Source organism: Mauremys mutica, chromosome 21 (genome assembly GCF_020497125.1).
Source record: "Mauremys mutica isolate MM-2020 ecotype Southern chromosome 21, ASM2049712v1, whole genome shotgun sequence".
Lineage (NCBI taxonomy): Eukaryota > Metazoa > Chordata > Testudines > Geoemydidae > Mauremys > Mauremys mutica.
Genome location: NC_059092.1, coordinates 12,153,469 through 12,173,733, shown reverse-complemented (window position 1 = coordinate 12,173,733; position 20,265 = coordinate 12,153,469). Strand labels below are relative to the sequence as shown.

The window sequence follows — 20,265 nt, the reverse complement described above, 5'->3', positions numbered from 1 at the left end:
CCCTGGAGAACTGGCTTCTGTCCCTGCCTCTGATTTCCTATGCCATATTGGGAAAGGAATTAAAAAAAAACAAAACACACACACACATTTTTCCACAGGTAGTCACTAATTGTGTGCTTCTCATTTTCTGAGTGCCCATCTTGGGACCTGGGGTCAGTTGCCAAGCTGCTCCTGAAGTCAGTGGGAGCTGGGCTTGGAATATATGATGTGCCATAGAATGGTGTATGAATAGGGCCCTTCATTTTTAGTTTATTTAATTTTTCCTGGGAATTTCAGTGTTTATTATCACCAGAACAAAAACAGGTGACAATCAGTGCAAAAAAATACTTAATTTTTCTGGGTAAATATCAGGGTTCATTTTGGTGGACAGAAGGATTGGGGGGGAAATATTCATTACAAAAGTAATACTTGGAATTCCATTCATCAATGTGGTTTGCTGCAGAACTAAAACAGAACTCAAAACACAAGGCCACCTCTGAGTTTAAGAAAATAATCCCCAAATAAAACTTTGTTTGAATAAACAGTTTACTGTTGTCGACTTAGAACTATTTGCCATATTTACATTTAATATCTAGGCAACACCACGTGCAGCACATAACTCCATCCTTTTCTCCTGTTTTTTATTTAAAACTTTTGAATACTTCCTTATGTTCTGACGTGTATTCTGATAGATTGTTTTCTTCCCATTTTACTGTCAAATCTTCCAACGGTTATCTGCTAGCTGCTTGAAATGTGTACGTGAGATTCATCAGGACGTTCAGATGTGCACACTTCAGAGCTTGCGTGTGTGCCTGTGTGTTTATTCTGTGCATCTTCTAGACTAATACGTAGCCTTACTTCAACAGGCAGCTTTGCACATACACACAGACTAATGTATTATCGCAATACAATATAGTGCCTGGGATCTATGTATTTTCCTAATAAAACAAGTTATTTTTATGCATTTGAATGATACAAAAGTAGGGTGAACATTTGAAAAAGAATGAATAATGCTTTTTGTAAAACCGGAGAATTTTTAGGTAAAAAAATGGTTTAAACTGAAAACAAAGGGGCTTATGTATTAAATAAGAGAATCGGGTCCTAGGCATCTCAAATTGGGCACCCAAAAATTAGTGGATACTTTGGATCTTAATCTCTGTCTCAGCTCTCCCACCTGTAAACCAGGAATAAAACCCCTTCAACTCACAAGGTGCTGTGAAAATAAACGCATTAGCATTTGTGACACACTCAGATACCATAGTGATGAGTGGCACAGAAAAGCCCACAAGGGCACTAATAATTCTTCAGAGCAGGGTTTGAACTGTGTGCAGCAAATAAGGCCCAGGGCCACACATGGAAGAATGAGGAGAAAAAAAACAAATGAATCGCTGCTCATTAAGTGAGTACCCTCCGTCCTGTGCACAGAGTGAGGGAGAGGTTTCGGGGAGGGGAAAATAGTCTTTAATAACACCCTCGCCTACAATCATAAAGCACAGCACAAGGGGGCTGATTTAAAGGTGCAAAGTGTGCTTTTGAGGGCTTGGCTTTGTAACCTTTATTTTACATGCACAAATATATTTATGCATTGTTAGATATACACACAAAGTGTGTGTATAGATATTATACACGCACACACCGACCACTACATCATACACACTAATATATACATAATTAGCACTGTTATTTATAAATATTTACATAATCTGTAGGGAGATTTTTTTCACTAATTGATTGTCTTTTTAAGATGATGGAACAAATTCATTTTAGATTAGACCAGGAAATCCATTTCCCTCAGCAATCCACTGCTCTGCTTCAGCTTTATCTGTTTCAGAAGAACCCAGTCAGTAAGCTTAGAAGAGAACGTTACATGTCAGAGCGTAGATCTCCCCTGAATATCTGTAAATGGAGTCATTTTTATGGCCTCTCGTGTTTTAAGCACGAGGCTGAAGGGTGATTTCATGATAGAGCAGTATTTTCCTAAGGAATCTAATTTGACTATCATATTTAAGCATTCTGGCTTTTAGTTAATATTGAAAACTTCAGATCTCTAAGGAAAAAAACAACCCAAATGTTTTATACCATATATGCTTGTGTGCACCCCACACATTTTTTTTAGGGCCAGAGTCTGACACCCTGACTCATGCCGAGCAGCACCTGTCACCATAGCACTTACATGGAAGTCAGTGTGACTACTTGTGGAATGAGGTGCTATTCTGCACAAGGGCATCAGAATCTGGCCCTCAGAGAAAACTATTCCTGAACCTACAATTGCTTATCATGCTGTAGCCAAACTCATTTAGAGCCAAACCCTGCAATTCATGCTTAGACAAGATACTCATTGACCTGAAAATGTGGCCCTTGATATCTCTCTCTCTCACACACACACACACACTTTATAGCTATCTAGACTAGTGGCCTGATTTTCAAAATGTGCCAAGTACCCACAATTGCCACTGAAGTAAAGGGGACCTGGGGGTACTCAGCACCTCTGAAACATCAGCCTAAAGGTTCCATTTGGGTTGCAATGGAGGGGTGAGGGCAGAGGAAAGAGGGATCAGGGCCCCTTTCTGGTAGGGGTTGTGCAAACAAAGACAATCCCAATAGTGAGATTCCCCTCTAAAGCTACTGAGAAGAGAAGAGCCCCAGGTCTGGGATTTTCAGCACATGCCATGGTATGCAGCAGCTGCACATATTCCATATATAGAAGGGGAGTCTGTCCAGAGCCTCAAATTTACTGTTAGGAGATCGGTCTTCTTCAGATTCTACCTCCCCAAAGTCTGCACCTGGGATCTTTTCCTTTCCCTGTACAAGGTGATTTCCCTCCCAAAAGCTCCCAATTAAGAATTCAGAGCAGTTTCAGGGCTGTTCCCCCCCCAATCTCCATGAATCTGACCACAGGGGTCTCTCGTAACAAAATTGCTAAGAATTTCCAACTGGACTCTAATCTCAGCGCCTGGTATCAAGAGGCGGGAGAGTGACATGAAATCACTGACTTGTGACATACATTCCTCAGCGGCAGCAGCTGCCTCCTAATGACAGCTAATAAAGGGAATCTTCTCCTGACAGAGCTGCATGCCTGCCATGGGACTGGAATGTGCCCCCGATAAATCCACAGATAACCTAGGAAGCAGGGATCACACCCAAACCGTATAAAAGACCAGCCCGGGGAAGGAGAACAGGACAAGGAAGAGAGAGAAAGAGAGACCTGAAGGGACATCTCAGAAGAAGCCTGAACTTTCCCATCGTCCAAACCGATCCAGAGGGATGGACACTAAAGGTTCATTTTCCTGCGGGATCCTGTTGCTGCTGCTCATGCAGTTCCAGTCCAGCAGAACCAACCCCATCTACGGCCTCAGCCCAGCCAAAGAACTGGCCAGCATGGAGGTGAGGACTCTTTGCTTTGTGTCGTTAGTCTCTCTAGGGCTCAGCCAAGCACGGGGTGGTGCCAACACCGTTCTCCAGTGCAGTAATGTAGCTAGCATAGACTCACAGGGGACAAGGTGACCCAGCCAACTGCACTGTCAGCTCCAAACCATTTGAAGATGGGGCTCTCACGTCAGAGAACCCAGAACCCTTGAGGGACTGATCCCTTCAGCTAGCGGGTTCATCTGATGATCCTTGGTGGTAGCAGGGATGAAGAGGGTCCTGAGGCTATGGAACATCTGCCTCTTCAATACGGAAACTGTCTTTCATTAAGGCTCTAATAGAACTTAGGGACATTCCTCTAGAAGGAATTATAAAGGGATCAGTGTAGCTTTATAAGAGGAGACAACGGGTTTTTTGAGATGAGGTCCCTCATACGAGTTCTCTCACTAAGGTACAGGTGCACTGAAGCAGTGCACTCACATTTGGGAAACACGAGGAAAGACCCAGGGTTTGTGTGGGCAGGAGATGAGCAGGGGATTGGGGCAGATGGGTGGGATCTTTTAGAAAATTCATTACTTTTAATGAATGAATGGTTTGATCACAGAGCTGGACTCCCTCAGAAAAGCCCCCAGAGCTAGGAAATTATTATGCACCTGTGGGATTTATAGTGTCCATTGCCATAGCAACCAACATTCAGGTTCCGTCATGCATGATGAACGATCTCAGTGACTTCAATGGGATTATATCTTTGCTTAAAGTTAAACGTGTTTAAATGCTTTGCTGGATTGGGACGGGTGTGAGCAGGACCAAGCCCTTAAGGAACAAGCTCCCTAAAAGTATTAGAACCACCCCCCAGAATAAAACAGGCAAAAATTAAGCCAAACTGCTAAATTTTGCATGGAGCCTCATAGCTAGGGTCTGGCTCTTGCAAAGTGCCCAGAGGAGAGAACCCCACAGGCAGCGCCCTCCAGAGGGTAGCTGCTCCCTGGAGGGGGTTGAAACCTAGGAAGGGACAGCAAGTGGCTGTTTTGAGCTGCCCTGGAAGTGAGACCTGATTCCACGTTATTCGGGGCTTTAAAACTCATCTTGAGTGATCCTCAGAAGTGAGCAGGAAGCCAGTGCAAAGACTTGCGTGCAGGCTTTCTAGATGTGTGCACCCCACGCTACCGTAGCGGGTAGCAACACTGTTCCACACCAAGGGCAGCTTCTGGGGGAGATCAAGAGTTTCTCTCTGTAAAGCCCCTCGCAACAGCCTGGCGGGTGACAGATGCAGGTGACCCCTGCAGAAGAATGGGAAAGCTGGCAGCTTGTTGGCCAGCTACAGAGGAGCACTGCAGGTCACTGCCGCTAGCTAAGAACCTGGAGCAGAGATAGACCCAAAAAGGACATTGAGGCAGCCAACCACCCCTTCCATCTTAGGGGATGTGTACACAGCACCGGGGAGGGTGCTTCTCGGCGGGGGTAGACAGATGTGCTAGCTCTACTCAAGCCAGGACGCTAAAAATAGCAGTGTGGCTGGGGTGGGTGGGGGGCTCAGGCTAGCCACCCAAGCACAACCCTGCCCAACCCCCCGGGTATGTGCTCAGACACGGGCAGAGTAACAAGACTGTAGGGTCTGGGTTGGACAAAGATGACAGAGGCGAGGTGACCCTACGGCCCAGCCTGCGCACAGTCTCTCCCGGCCCTCTGGCCATAGGACGACTGCTATTTTCAGTGGTTAGGCAAAGGTTGAGCGGGTAGGAAGGCAAGGGGGAAAATCCACAGGGACGGGTGTTTCAGTCTGCGCCCGTCTCTCGCAGGCTCTGCTGGAGAGGCTGGAGGACAAGTTCTCACTGATGGAGGCCCTGGAGTCCAACCCTGATCTTCAGGAGCCCGAAGCTCAGCAGGACACTCCACCAGAACTCTTCGACGACAGCAGTGACCAGCAGCCCGAGCCCAGGCCAGCCCCCAGCGCCCCTCTGTCCTACAGCGACCCCATCCTCAAGCGACTGAGGGGGCTGCAAGCTCCCAAGATGATGAGAGACTCAGGCTGCTTTGGGAGAAGAATTGACAGGATCGGCTCTCTGAGCGGAATGGGCTGCAATGGTGAGTCCCTCCTAACCCAACTCATTATAAATGGAGGATTATTTCTGTGGGTTACCGTAGCTCCTAGGAAGCCTAGTCATGGACCAGCACCCCATTGTGTTAGGTGCTGTACAAACTCAGAGCAAAAAGATTCTCTCTGTATGGACCTTAGAGACAACCCAATGGACATCTCTGTCCTGTCAAACCACCCTGTCATCTGCTCTCCTTCCCACTCCTCTCCTTCCTGCTCATTACACACCTCACCCCTTTTGCCTTAGCCTCTCTTCCCATCCTTTCCCCCGCTCTTATCCTCGGGCCTTTTACCACCTACCCCTACGTCTAGAACAGCCCCCTTGCACCAGGCTCCCTTCTCCAAATCCAGCCTTGAAACCCACCTCATCCTTCTCCTGAACTGGCCGCCTGTGTCCTGTCCAAAGTTTATCTCCCTTTATTGAGACTCTGCAGTGAGGACCTTCTTGTCTGTGGCTCTGATCTTGCCATTGGATCTATTCAGCTGGGAGCTGCATGGGCACAAGGGGCCATATGCAGGATCCAAGCCTATTTTTGCACATCATCATCATGCAAATTAGTGCCACTATATGTGTTTATTTAATTAGTGGTATTAAGAGCGTAGGGACATGGCAAGGTGCGTGGAAACCACGGTGATAGGTATAGCATAAAAACCTGGATAGAGAGATGCTTCTGCTACCAAAGACGTCTTGCTTTTAAAGAAATGATGCCCACTAGCGTAGGCCTGCAATTTGGCTTTTGCTTTTAAAAAAGGAAAACATTTAAAACAAAAGCGTTTTAGTGACATTTGTTTAGAAGAATCTCAGTATAAATAGTGTTTGATCTGGACGTAACCACTTCCCCACCCCTGCCAATGGGGGTTGCAAACCAGTCGTTGCAGCATTAGGTTAGGGCATGAGAACCCGAGAAAATTAGACTGACTGGTCTGTTTTCATTGATCGATCTGAGCGAAGTACAACGTGTAAACCCAACCGCAGCAATGGGGAGAAGTAATTTAGGTGATGGCTACATTACAGACTTCTGCCAGCATGGTTGTGTTGCTCGAGGTGGGATGAGGGGTGATTTGTGACCAACTGAGCTGTGCCAGAAAAAGCCACGGGTACAGATGCAGTTATCTCAGCAAGGCTGTGCTTTACAGCTCAGGACGGAGAGGGGGAAGGGGTTGGAATAAATTATGCCTGCAAAAGCCCAGCACTTTACTGGTACAGGAAAATACCAGTATACTATACAGACGAGGCACTCCTGGTGCGGACATGGCCTAAGATTTTTTTACAGTTTTCAGAGCCAGAGCCTCAGCTGGTGTAAACTGGCTTCATGGACTCAGAGCCATGCTGATTAACACCAGCTGAGGATCTGTCCCTAATTTTAATAATCTACAGTGCTTATTAGTAACAAAATAATGTTTTTGCAAGTTTGTTTTATTATAATTAGGCTTGGCAGAATCTGATATTCTAAAAAATATACAGATGTTTATTTTTAAGCATTTTTATCCTTTAAATTTTCAGTGGCAGGAAATTAACAAGGGGAGGGGACAGTTATTTATGACACCAGACACTGAAATTCAAACGTTAATTTGAATCAGGAACACAAGCGAGTCAGGAACACAAGCGATCAACATCACATGTCAAAACAGATCAAGTAAATATCCTTAAATCAAACTCTAGTAAGTTCTCAAGCAGCATCTTACTTTGCTTAGCTGTAAATTTCAATGATTAATCCATGGCAATATTTTTTGTTTGTTTGTGGGTAAGGTGAAATTGACATCTACTGATATTTACCGATAAAAAGCTAATCCTTCCAAGGCTAGTTATAATTTTTAACCTGACACTGTCCTTTAAAAGCAGCCCTGGTAATGATTTCTGGCATCATCACATAGAGAAGCATCTTTCTTTAACCCCCAGACAATTTATATTAACCCAGGATTTAACAATACTGCTCAGCTCTTCTATAGTGATTTTCATCCATAGATCTTAATGTGCTTTACAATAAAGCATAAAGTCTCATTCTAGTCCCATGGGAAAACTGAGGTACAGCAAGGCAAAGTGGTTTGCCAAAGGTCACCCAACAAAACCACCTTCTGTGTTTTAATAAAGGACGCAGCTTGGGGATTTGATTGTCAAAGCACAGACCTAGGATGAGGGTGGCAAACACTGAAAGACAGAGCAAAGGGCATTCAAGGTCTCGCCATTTTCCTGCCATAACTCTTGTTTCATGACTTGCTTGCAGGTTTCAGGAAGAATTAAGGTGACTCTCCGGTGCTCTGAAGAATGTGTTACAGTGCTGATTTCTCCCAGGACGCTTTCCATGTGCTTTCTAAACGCTTTCATGGAGAAGTTATTCCTATTTATTTATTTATATTTATTTATTTATTTGATGTTTTATAAGAACATTTCTTACTTTAGCACCAAAAAAAATCATGTTCAAATAAAACTAACACATTAGTCTTTTATGTTGAATTGTTTTTTCCTGTCTGTTGCATTAAAAAAAAAAATCCATGTGCTTTCCTGGATTCAAATGCCTACATTTTATTAGGGGCACTGCCATCGGTGAGGCAGGATCTCACAGTTTAGGGACTCAAAAGCAGTATGCCTGGGAGAGATGGGGCAGAGACTTCCTATCACTAGGAGTCAGTTTGTAAAATACTTAGGGGTGCTGGAGGGTGGCTAATTGCTTGTGTTTAACTGCGCAGACCAAATTAAGGCTCCAAGCACCGAGGGAGAGATCCATTATCAGCTGCTTTTAGATTCACAGCCCAAGCGTGGCCTTTGCAGCATTAACACACTCTGTGGGAGGCAGGACTCCTTGGCATTCTGGGACTTTACAGCAGAGTTTCCAGGGTTTGGGGGCAAGGTTCCTGAACTCTGCAGGTTCGAATCCCATGATTCTGCAGCCCTTTCTGTTTACCATTGGCCAGCTTCAGCTGACACCCCCTCACCCTTAATCACTGCCATGTGCACGCTGTGGGCTTGACCCTGGTTTCATTTACACTCATGTAGTTGCTGACCTCAGTGGATTTAATCGATTTACACCCTTGATCTGAATCAAGTTCATAGGCGAAATAAGTAGCTTGATTTGCTAAAGTGCCTAATCCCCAGTAGTTTACATTGAGGACTATTGGAAGCAATGGGTTCCAGGCACTTTTGGAAATACGGCTACTTATTTGGGTGTCAAACTTTAGGCATCAATTTCTGAAAATCTTGGCCCCACCGGGTTTTCCTCACAACACACCCCAAGGACAGTTCTGGCTAACGGGACAGCAAGACACTGGTCTCTGCACCGGTGCCGAAATGAATTTGGCCCGGCAGGTCTAACCATGATCTCAAACACGCTAGCTGAAAACAGGAGTAAGCCCATTGAAGGCGATAGAGTTATGGGGAAAGTCAAGCTGCCTGGGAATTGTACTTGCTCACACGGAGATTAAAGGTGGCCCAAAGGGGGCAACCATACACAAAAGGGTGTGGATGGGTTTGCTTTGTCTCACACCCTCTTGCTAGTTGCTTTTCCTGCCGCACTTCCCCATCGCCCTTCTCAGCCTGAGAGTTTCACACAACTTCAGCATGGCAGATCCGTAGGAGTTCAGCTACCCGGCCAGCTACACCAGGTCCTCGATGTGCCACCAACACCCTTTATAATTACTGCTTACACGGGCACAGAGATCGCCACTCCACTGGCACCCACTTACCCCCGCTGCATTTGGCCTAGTGACTCATACCGGAGGAAGATCAGTAACAGGCTGCCCAACGATACATTGCCCCTGTTCAATCACCACCCTCGAGCGATGTGATCTGTGTGTTAGAAAGAGCTGCTTCCCCCCACCGACAATCCACACCGGTAACATCACCCCCCACACAAGGCCACAAACAGCGAAGACCCAGTAACACAACGTAACAGTATCAAAGTAGGGTTCTTTGTCCATACAACGGTCCAGGACTCGTTGGGGCAGTTACTTCGCGGTAGCTCTGAACTGAAGAGCTGTGGGCTAGGGAATTAGTTTCCTTTCTATTAAGCAGAGGAGGTTTCACAATTTACCTCCTTAGGGTGTGTCTACCTGGCAGCGACACAGTGTCTGTCCACCCACTAAAAACAGCTGGGCAGGCAGCAGCTTGGGCTAATCACTCCTGCATGTACTTGGGGGGTGGGGTGGCTAGTGCAAGCCACCACCCACACTGCCATTTTTAGCACGCTAACTTGAGCTGAGGAAGTGCCTCTGTCTACCTGCGTTGGGAAGCACCCTCCTGGCTCCTGAGTAGACACAGTCTTAGCTAACATGACTGGCCCTCTATTTACACAGAGGAAGTAACACCAGCTATCTAGTGCCCATGGTAACCGGATCCCACCTGTTTCTTAGCTCTGATGTGAGTCATGTCAGGAATCGAGCACAACTCTGGTCTATGGTTCTAGCCCCCTGATCTTCCTGCCAATTATGTGAGGCCTTTTCCAACTGTGCCTACCCTTGTGCCACTACTTCACTGGTCCTGTGGGTGGGGCACTGACAACCCAGCTGCAATAAATACTCAAAGGGGTAAGAGAGGATGGGATGACCTGGGGTTTTTATAATGGGCTGCAGAGTTCTGTTTCCCCATCTAGGCCAGGAGTTCAAATCCCACACAGGGCAGAAGCAACTGCAGCTGTAAGCACGTGCCCCGTCCAATGGCTTGCATGAGGTGAGCTGTTGGTCTCAATTCATTTCCTAACTCGGCAATGCACCGCAAAAACTACTAGCACAATTACCAGCTGGCTGCAAAGCACAAGAGCTTCTCCTTACTTCACTAGGACTACAGCAGCACAGCTGTGGCACTAACACTGTAGCATAAACACATCCTACAGTGACAGAAGGCATTTTTCCATTGCAATAGGTAACCCACCTCTCTGAGCAGCTGTACCCTGCTCAGCAATCCTAGCCATGTCTGCAGCAGGGCATAGCTTGCAGCTGCCTGGCAGGGATGTGAACTTTTCTCTCCTCTGAGTGACACAGCTAAGGTAAACTTACTTTTAAGTGTAAACCAGGCCTAGGTGATGTTTATTTGGGTTTAAACCCTTGCTAGAATAATAGTATCCAATGACTGCTTGGATCAGAGGGGTTGGGAGATATGGGACAGAGAACTTGGGTCACCACCAATACACATACAGGCGTAAGGAGAAGGGATATCTTGTTCTACAGTCTGCTTACCGGCCAGCAAATTTTTTCTTTTGTGCTGGTGTGACTCCAGCTAACCCAGACAGAGAATACACTGGGGAAAGAGAGAGATTTACACCAATGCATATTGCAATGCTTTGAGTACCAAAGGCATTACTGCTGTGAAGAATAAATATGAGACCAGTTACATGAGCGGCCCTCCCACCCCCAATTCCTACATTAATTGTCAAGAAAGTACCTTGTTGTGTTGGTAAAGCTGATTGCGTGACTGATTGTGCCATGGGATGATCAGAGGCAGCTGGAACAATGTTACTTCATTCCCTCACTATTATCTTGGTAGCAGAAACACCTTGTAATGGAATTACACACAGAGGCTGGAGCTTTTATACCTGGAAAGGAGTATGTGAACTCTGACCCTTGGCCGCTGGCATTCTGGGAAATGTAGTTTAAGAGCTGGGTGGGTATTTTGCTCTGGGCATGCCAGTTAAAGAAGATGCTTATAAGAATTACATTGTTCATGCAAACAGAATGATGAGTCACCTGGTCCCAGATCCTCAAAGGTATTTGGGTGCCTAATGCCCATAGTTCTGCTCAGTTTGTCTCACAGATGAGTGTTTGGTTTTCAATGAAAGCTTTTAATGCTTTTCTGCTGGGGTCAAATTGAACTGGCTCCCAGTGGCAGAACAGAAAGTTTCTGTGTGTGCGGTGAGGAGAGGGTATTGCCATCTTGTGATCCAGAATCCAAGGTTTCATTTTAAAACGTCAGCTTGAGAACTGAGTGTAGCTGAAGCAGTGATGTCTGCCTGAGTGTGCTCACAGCCTGTGCAATAGCACTGAACTGCCCCCTACTGATCTCAGTGGAGCATTAACTTTGCATCCTGGCAACGAGGAGGATAATTCAAATATCACTGGAACACCTTTGCTGCTGCCGAAAGCCCTCCCGGCAGAAGGACAGCTGTGTTGTGCACAATCTACTGTGAGTGGTGTCACCAGTCGCTGGAGTTTGGTTTGGGGGCAGAGCTTGGGGCAGACCCACCCCCATGCCCAAACTATTATATCCTATGAAAAGGTTTTATACTCCCATTCCCTGCTTCCTTAGTGAGACAGCCTGGCCTCCCATCTCTCTCGTTAGCAATCTCAGTGGAGATGACAAGCATAGATTGAGGAGTAAACTCCATTTTCATCCCTAGAGGTGGTTGCTTCTGGAGGGTCATCACAGAGGACGCTGGCCCTGCTGCTGCACCTGCCCCGGGGACTTCGTTCTCTGGTGCAATCATGAGGCACCTTTCATGCGTATCACGTATATAAGGGCTCCAGCTCCCCTGGACTGAGTGGGTATTCTGCCATTGCCTGCAACGGCCACAAAAGCAGGCCCTCAGCGAGCAACACACCACGTGAGGCCTCCCTGATGTTTCTCTTAGAGGAGAGCGTTTCATAAACAGCCCTATCCTACCCATCCACACCCGCCAGCAGTGAGACAGGCAGGAGCTGCTAGAAACCAGCCCCACGCCCCAGCGCGACCCCACGTGAGGTGCTCCAGGGGAAGGGCAGATGATAACAACCCCAGCTCTAGCAATCGATCCCGTCCTCACTGGAGCTGCACGTCACGCCATCAAGCAAAACCTCTGGAGACACACTGTGGCTTTGAAAATTATTCCTCCCCCTTTAGCGCCTCCAGAGCAAAATACTCATAAAATCAGTGGAACGTGCTAAATATGGAAGGAAGAGTCTGAGCTGCCTGACATAAAGCCAGGTGGCTGTAGCATCAACAGCAAGCCGGTTCCTGGTGGAACAAGTCCGTGTTTGCTGCAGGTATGATGTTAATAGACCCTGCAGTCTGGGAGCAAATTGCAAGAGAGGCTGTCTAGGAAAAGCAACTTGCTCGGGCTGGGTTTTTATTGCGACACATAGAAACATACCGAACTGCAAAACTCCCCCTGGGGAATGTCAGAGCCAGTTCCGAGCGCGGCTCCACTGAGAGGAGATAGTTTGGGAAATATAAATCCAGAAAAACTTTAGCATTGATGGATTCTACACGCCAAGGGTCTTATCCCCTAAAGTCCTTGGCAACCGCCAAACTGCTCAACGGAGTCCACTGGAGTGGCACCGACGCAGTGACCCGACCCAGACAGGTCATGAACTGCTCAGGAGAGGATCAGCCCCAGAGAGGCAGTGCTCTGTAGTGGTTAGGGCTCTCAGACCCACTCCCACATGTGTTTTGGGTAAGTCACTTCCCTGCTCTGTGCATCAGTTTCCCCATCTAACGGTAGGTACACTAATACTTTCCTACCTGAAAGGAGGGTTTGCGAGGCCAAATTAACCGAGTTCAGAGGGTTGGGTGAAAGGTACTATAGAGAGTCGTCCAGTGTTATTGGGTTTGCAGCATATTTGAAAATATAGATGGTCCCTCGTTACTCTGGAGGGTTTTTTGTTTTGTTTTTTCCAGCTCTCTTCACTGCATTTTTCCAGCCCTTTAATCCACTTCACTGATACCCACAAACAAACAAACTCCCAGCCACTTATGCAGCTGCAATGCCCCGTGGCTCTAATTCCTTCCCACCAAGATCTCTGCTCTGGCCTGAGATGCACTTTGTGCTCATCACCACAAATGTACACTGTACGGCAAGACCTTAAATGGCCTCTTGCCTCTCTGCTTGTCTTTGTCCAAAAGATCCTGTCTGTAGTTTAGGGACAACGAGGGCTTGTTTTAAAATCATTGTAGGAAACTTCGGAGTTCCAGGTCCCTGAATCCAGCCTAGCTGAAATGTACTATCTCCCTGACAGCTGTTCTGGGCCTTCATATAATCATCATCATCAGACTGAGCTCTTCCATAACTTCAAACGAAGTCCCATCATGCAAGCGACTGAGGAAGATGATGTTCAGAAGAGCTCTGTGTATGCATGAAAGCTTCTCTCTCCCACCAACAGTTGTTCCAATGAAAGAGATGACCACACCCTCCTTGTCTTGCTGATACTTAGGGTCACCATTTTCAATCCTGGCTGCCTAACACCTGCTTCCTAAATCTATCTTTGGGCACTTCAGTATTAATGGCCTGATTTCCCAAGGCATTGAGTGTCCAGCAGCTGCCACTGACCTTAGATTACGACGAGCTCAAGCACCTCTGATAATCAGGCCAGTTCTAGTCTATGGGATTTAGGAGCTTGGCTTTAGGCACCCAGCATTGAAAATTGTAACCTGTCTCTCTGCTGGCATTAGCTAGCAGAACTCTTCCTTCAGCACCACGAGCTCAGTACCTCTCTTGCCCAGATTCCTCTCTGCAGGACAGCTACCCACCATGCTGATGGGTGCCTAGCTAGCTAGAGAATGCGGCCACACATGTAACAAGGCCCCCTTCACTAGGCGATTCCCCATCTTGAGGCCCCACTAGAGCACCCCCGTGGTTTCCAATGCAACCTTGTTAGAGACCCACCTTTGTTATTATTTTATATTGAGTGAGGTAGGTCCCAGAGGCCCAGGCAGGAGCAGGGTCCCATAGTGCTAGGTGCTGTACATACACATAGGAAGGCCCAGTCCCTGCTCCAAAGAGCTTACACTCTGAGAAAGTGACTGAGGCACAAAAAGTAAGAGAGCGAGCAAGCAAGCTGCAAACCGACATGATTTTACAGCCCAGCGCCTCTATTTAAATTATGCGTCTCACGGGCAGCCCGCACTGCCTCTCAGTCTAGCCCTGCCAGGTGGCTGATTTCTTACAGGCATTATGGCAGAGGTGGGTGATGAGGGGAGACCTGAAACAGCACAGGGCAGGGTCCTTATGGATCAGTTCAGGGAGGATGTTCCCTGCATCAGGGCTCTTGGACAGACATCCACTGTGGTTTAGCACTGGGCTTGCATTGCCTCTACTTAAGGAGTCTGGCACACGCATGCATAGAAAAACCCATTGCCCCCAGCTGCCCTTTCCATGGCACATGGGCTTTTGGTTGGGAGCTGGAGCACTCGCTCTGGTAAGCCCTCGTGCAGCACACATTAAAGTCTTTGCTGCTTAGACTCACTCCTAGGGCAGAGCGTGGGCCCCACAAGAAGCACCGAGACCTAGTCACTATCCCCATGGGTTTATTAGTTAACTAGCAGAGGTGCGGGGCTGTGGGGGAAGCTGCTGGCGCATGGAGATTCAGGAGACCGCTCACGGTGGCCCCTTTCAGAGGCAGTTCGGGGAAGGGAAGGAATGAATGGAGGGTCCGGTAACAGACTGAAATGGCTGGAGAGATTCTGTCGGGTACGGCATGGGCACTGGAGCAGAGCAAAGAGACCCCCCCCTCCATGGGAAGATCGAGGTGGCGCTATTGGTCAGGGATTAAAACTACAGCTAGAGACCAGGCGTGGGGAGTCAGGCAATTGAGCCAGTAACACTCCTCCTCTGCAAAGCGTTCAGCTGGGCAGCACCGCCAGGCCATGCGGCTGGGAGAGAGGGATTCGGCGGAGCTTGGAATGGCAAACACCCTGCAGACTGTCTCGCCCCAGGCTGCCCTTGGGGCAAACAGCTACCCATGCAAATCAAGGGCTGATGTTAAAAACAGCGACCCTAGATTAGATTCCAAGTAATGATTCAGCCCAGGTACAGAAGCAACTTCCGAAAATATCTCCCCTTCCTCACCCGAGACTCTTCGCATGCATTATAATCATCAGTTAAAGCTCACAACACCCCAGGAGGGAGGGAAGTGTTATCCCCACCGTTACCAAAGCGGGAGGTTGAGGCAGAGAGGTCCCATTACTTGACTAAGGTACCAAAGAGGGGGAGGGATAGCTCTGGGGTTTGAGCATTGGCCTGCTAAACCCAGGATTGTGAGTTCAATCCTTGAGGGGGGCCATTTAGGGAACTGGGGTTAAAAACCTGGGGATTGGTCCTGCTTTGAGCAGGGGGTTGGACTAGATGACCTCCTGAGGTCCCTTCCAACTCTAATATTCTATGAAAGGGACCCAGAGCTGCCCAGTCCTACAGAATCGCTTGCCCTAGTGACACCTGACTCCTCCCTAAATGTGACGGTAACATCTTCAGAATCACTTGCGAATGTATTCTAGTGGTAAACGTGAAAGGAAATTCAAAATCCAGCAGTGTCTTGTCCTTCAATTTACAGATTCCAGTTACAAATCATGGGTCTGAAATACAAAATTGCCCTGGCATCCTACACACTTCTCTCACACCCAGGCTGCAGTCTTTGCTCAAAACATGAGGCTGGGTCTTTTCAAAAAGAGCGTTTGAAGAGTTCTCTCTCTCGCACACTTGACTACCCCCCTCCAGCTTCCTTCCTAGCACCATTCTTGAATGAAATCCCAGGCCGCTGGAAGCCCTTTCATCACGCTGACAGGAGTGTTAAACGGTTCTGGGTCTGCAAGGAATGGGACAGATTCTCAGCTGGTGCAGGAATTAATGGAGTTCAGCCAATCTACAGCGATCTGGCCCCAAAGAGCTGTGTTGATTTACACCAGCTGAGAACCTGGCCCCACACGTCTAGGTCACTGGCTTTAATGGCAGCTCTGCAGCCAATTCTCCCGCCTCCCCCCACCACGATGCCCATAGGAGGCTTGCTGGCCAGTTGTCCAACACTTGCCTCATTGTTTCCATCGTTAAGGAACAAGAATCCGGAGGCGCTGCTGAGAGATAAAGGGGGATGTTTTTTGGTGCTTCTCTCACACCTTTGAAGTGTGAAACCTCTTGAGACAAATCAACAGGAATGCGGTCCTCGCACTGTCATTCCCGCTGGAGCCGACGCGCCTTCGCCGCCCCGGCGACAGCCAGCAAGGGGGATGGATCACTTTAAAAGGGAATCTTCTGCCAGCTCCGGTCTCAAGATCCTTTATCGCGGGCAAGTGACAGAATGCGGCGGGCTTCATTCCTTGGGCGCGACTCCTTCTGACGCTGCGCCTATAAAAAGGGAGGGGTCAAGCTCGCAGCCCATAAGCGAGCGGGGGGCAAACCACTGGAGGCGAGAGAAGAACTTGCACTCCAGCATGGGCTCGTTGACTGCTGCCGCCCTGCGGTTCCCGCTGCTGCTGCTGCTGCTGCTCAGCGTGAAGCCCCAAGGAAGAGCCAAAGCTCATCCCATGTACAGCTCGGCCTCCGCGGCTGAACTGGCTGACTTCAAGGTAGGGCAGCAGGCATCACTGTCAGAACGCGGTGCAACCGAGGGCTGGGGGAGCGGGGAAGGTGGGCACTGCTTTGCCATTCACTCCGTCCCCTAGGGCGATTCTATAACGCTATCTCCCCACTGCCTCTCTCTGCATTTCAGGCCCTGCTGGACCACCTGGAGGACAAGCTCCCATCAGAAGCAGCAGAGGCAGGTTTGTCCCAAGAAATGAACGAACAGAATGAGGAAGCCCCAGGAGATGCCTCACGTCCCCTTGCTCCCAGGAACAGCGACTACGTTAGACCCCAAAGAGAAGGCCTCGCCTATGGGCGTAACAGCTGGGAGCTGCCCGAGAAACCTCCGTCTGCCCTGAGGAGCAAACTACGAGCACTGCTGAACTCGCCACGCAGCATGAGAAGGTTCTCGGATTGCTTTGGCCAACGGATAGATAGAATAGGAGCCCAGAGCGGACTTGGATGCAACAGCTACCGGGTAAGAGGGAGAGGGAACGGCTAGATGACTCAAGCACAGCTGGGACAATAGAGTAAGGATGAAGCAATGTTACGCTCTGGGCGGAGTTGCCAGGAAGTCACAGGTGGACAGTCTAGTCCGGGTTAAAAGATGGATGATGGATTTTGAGGGGTCTCCTGCGTCAACTCTCTTGTTCTTGTGCTGCAGTGTCCAGGTGGATAATTAAAAAAAAACAGTGGGACTTAAAATGGGGTGTGGGCTCCAGCTACAGTGCATTGGGTGACCCTCTCTCTTACATGTCTTTTCTGAACATTTAGGAAATTTCAATTTTTAGAAACAACAATGGAGACTGCGTCCTTTTCTGGCTGAGTCCCAAGCAGTCAGTTCCCTAATTTAACATAAAGTGATGCAGTGAGAACACATAACCCAGATGGACTGGTGCACTCAGACACCAGCCACAAGAACCACCCTAGATAAAATCCTTTCAAGAAGGATGCATTTGATTCCAGAGCAATGGAATCTTCCACCGTAAGGACCATAGAAATCAGAGCCCATCTCTTGGGGGGCCAATGCAGCATTGTTCCCCTTCAACATCTAGCATTCTGCTGGGTCGAGTTTTTTACAATCCAACCTGCGGGGGTTTCTACCTCTTCTTCCCACGGGCGACTCATCTGCTATTTAAAAGGTATCGGTGCCAGTAAGTTTCCCTCACTAGGCAGACTCCAATGCTGCCTTTTCTTCATTTCAGCACATTGTTCACGGGGCACGTCCTCGATGCAAAATTTTACTAGGTTAGATCCCAGCCCCAAAGGATCAACCAGCACGAGGCTGACAACTTCGCAGTCAGCATAGTCCAGGGCAAGTCCTGTTCAGCATCACGTTAGCTAGTCCCAACTACACCCCAGTCCCAGCGGGGAGTAACTGTAAGTAGCCAGCATGGCACTGAACACAATTGTCCGTGTCTACGCTGACTGCACAGTCATCACGGTAGCTAACTCGCCTCTTCAAGGTCCTGGTCTCACCCGATAACGCTTTGTAATGATGAAAAGGCCCCTGGTTAGCCCCCTGTGAACCACACTAAACAATCCCAGTGCTCTTTGGGCGATTCAAGGATTTAAACATTTATGCCTTAACCACCACATCTTACTCCTGTCTTAGCGCAGCTCTAGCTATTCAGCTCAAGTGGCCACGCTCTGGCACTGTTCAGGATCACGTGCAGCGGACAGTACGACATGTTACCTTCCCACCACTTTACGATCCCAGCTAGTCACAAACCATGGGAAGGCTCCTCTCAAAGCTTAAAGGAGCTACTAAAAAGGAACCAGCTTCCACCCTCTTTTGTGATGAGTTCAGGACAGAGGGGCCCAAACATTTAACACTGCAGCAGCCCAGCTGGGGGATGGGGGAAAGGGATCGGTGGGGGGGAGAAAGGGATGCTGCTGAACTTCTCAATGGGAAGGGGCTGCTGATGCACCAGTAGCTGCTTAAGTTGCTCCTGTCTTTAGCCACCCTTTAAAACCCTGCCTTGCATTCGCTCTGATTCAGCTGATTTTTAAGAGCAAGGATTGTTGAGTGGTGGAACTCAGGAGATCTAGGATCAAAGCCTGGCTCTGCCACAGACTTCCTATGTGACAAGTGACTTCATCTCTTTGTAGCCCAACTCCCGCTCTGTTAAACAGGGATAATAATTCTCCCACTCTCTAGCTGCCTTGGCTGTCGTCTCGTGTGTGTGTGGATAGTACCTAGTGCACCAGGATCCCGCTCTCCGTACCTTTAGGTGTTATTGTGATGACCACTGTTTGAGCCACACACTGGTGCCTGAACTAGAGAACTTCAGAGCTAAAAGCAGAAGCTGATGTACTTGAGCTAAAGTTCGGTACCTGTAACACGCTCACCAGTAGGTTATGCTCCGATAGTACAAATACCTCCCCCAAATCTACCCCCCCTACATTTACTTGTCTTTTTCTCTCTCCTTCAGTTTTGAAGCTATACCTGGAGATGGGGGCAATCCTGATCTTCTTCCTCAGAGCCCTGGACATTGAAGCTCTTCCGAAGTCAACGGCATCTTCTTAGCTCCTCGCTGGTAACTTACGTTGCAGCAGGGACAGTAGGCGAAACTCAGCAGCCATCTGGCTTCACCCATTTGCAAACAATTTGCCCCCTTTGCCCCCCAGCACCATTAGTCAAACAATGTACAGGATGTTGGCTTTCTCCCTGACGTGTAAAGGTGAAAGGATCATTTTAGGCCGCTGTCACTGGAAAGAATTCCAGCCCAGATTTCAGCACCTTGGACAGAAAGTGCAGGTCTGTTTCTTTCATCAAATAAATGAGTGCAATAAAAGGCTACGGTTAATTTTTCCATACCCTGCAGGACCTGTCTGTGCGTGTAAAAATGTAGCTCATACTCCGTTAAGAGGACCACGACAAAATCTCAGTGGCCTGCACTAATGCATCCGGTAAATAGGAGCAACTTAAGGGTATCGTGGGTCTCCTAACAAGCGCTCGGATGAATGAGCCTATAAACCCCATTTAAGTCTGAGTACAGGCAGGGGCAGGTTTAAGCGTAACTGTATTATAGCCGCTGTATTAACTCAATGGTGCAGAGTATAAAACCAAAGGCAAAGAGTTATCTAGAACCAGCTTACCTTTCTTCTCCAAGCAAGACACTTACTGCTTCTGTCCTATGAAGAAATACCCCCCCCCCCCCACATACATACAATCCTGACCCCTCGGCACAGTCCCTACGCTGACAATGCTGTAGCCAAGCGAGAGGCATCTGTTTCACACCGGCTGGGGATGTTTTTAAACTGCAGATGCACTGAGATGTCCCATAGCCCAGGGCGGCCTAGCTCCCTTTGAAGAGAAGTAGATCCCGGTTCCCCATTTTTTACATTACACCTGAGAAAAACTGAAAAAAAAGAGGCAGCTCCCATTCCCGCCTCCATCCCCCCGCCAGTGCGTGTGTGACGAGGAGGAGGAGTAAGTGCAGATTGAGCAAAGGCGTTTTCCTCCCAGCCAGCACGTCTGCCCCGGCTCCTGAGCGGAAGCGCAAGAGACGAGGCCCACGGTAGCTGCACTTTAGCCCACAGCCACTCAACCAAATTTTGAACTTCCCCGCTCCCTCGGGGAGGGGG

General features: G+C 48.3%; 2 protein-coding genes across 2 annotated transcripts; both read left to right on the top strand.

Moving 5' to 3' along the window:
- Positions 1-3,243: 3,243 nt before the first annotated feature.
- LOC123354498 (natriuretic peptides A-like) lies at positions 3,244-7,682 on the top strand. Its single transcript, XM_044996615.1, has 3 exons — positions 3,244-3,363; positions 5,145-5,430; positions 7,666-7,682. The coding sequence occupies exons 1-3, from the start codon at positions 3,244-3,246 to the stop codon at positions 7,680-7,682; spliced, it is 423 nt and encodes a 140-aa protein (XP_044852550.1).
- Positions 7,683-16,544: 8,862 nt separating this feature from the next.
- Positions 16,545-17,353, top strand: LOC123354497 (natriuretic peptides A-like). Its single transcript, XM_044996614.1, has 3 exons — positions 16,545-16,679; positions 16,823-17,152; positions 17,339-17,353. The coding sequence occupies exons 1-3, from the start codon at positions 16,545-16,547 to the stop codon at positions 17,351-17,353; spliced, it is 480 nt and encodes a 159-aa protein (XP_044852549.1).
- The last annotated feature ends 2,912 nt before the right edge of the window (positions 17,354-20,265 follow it).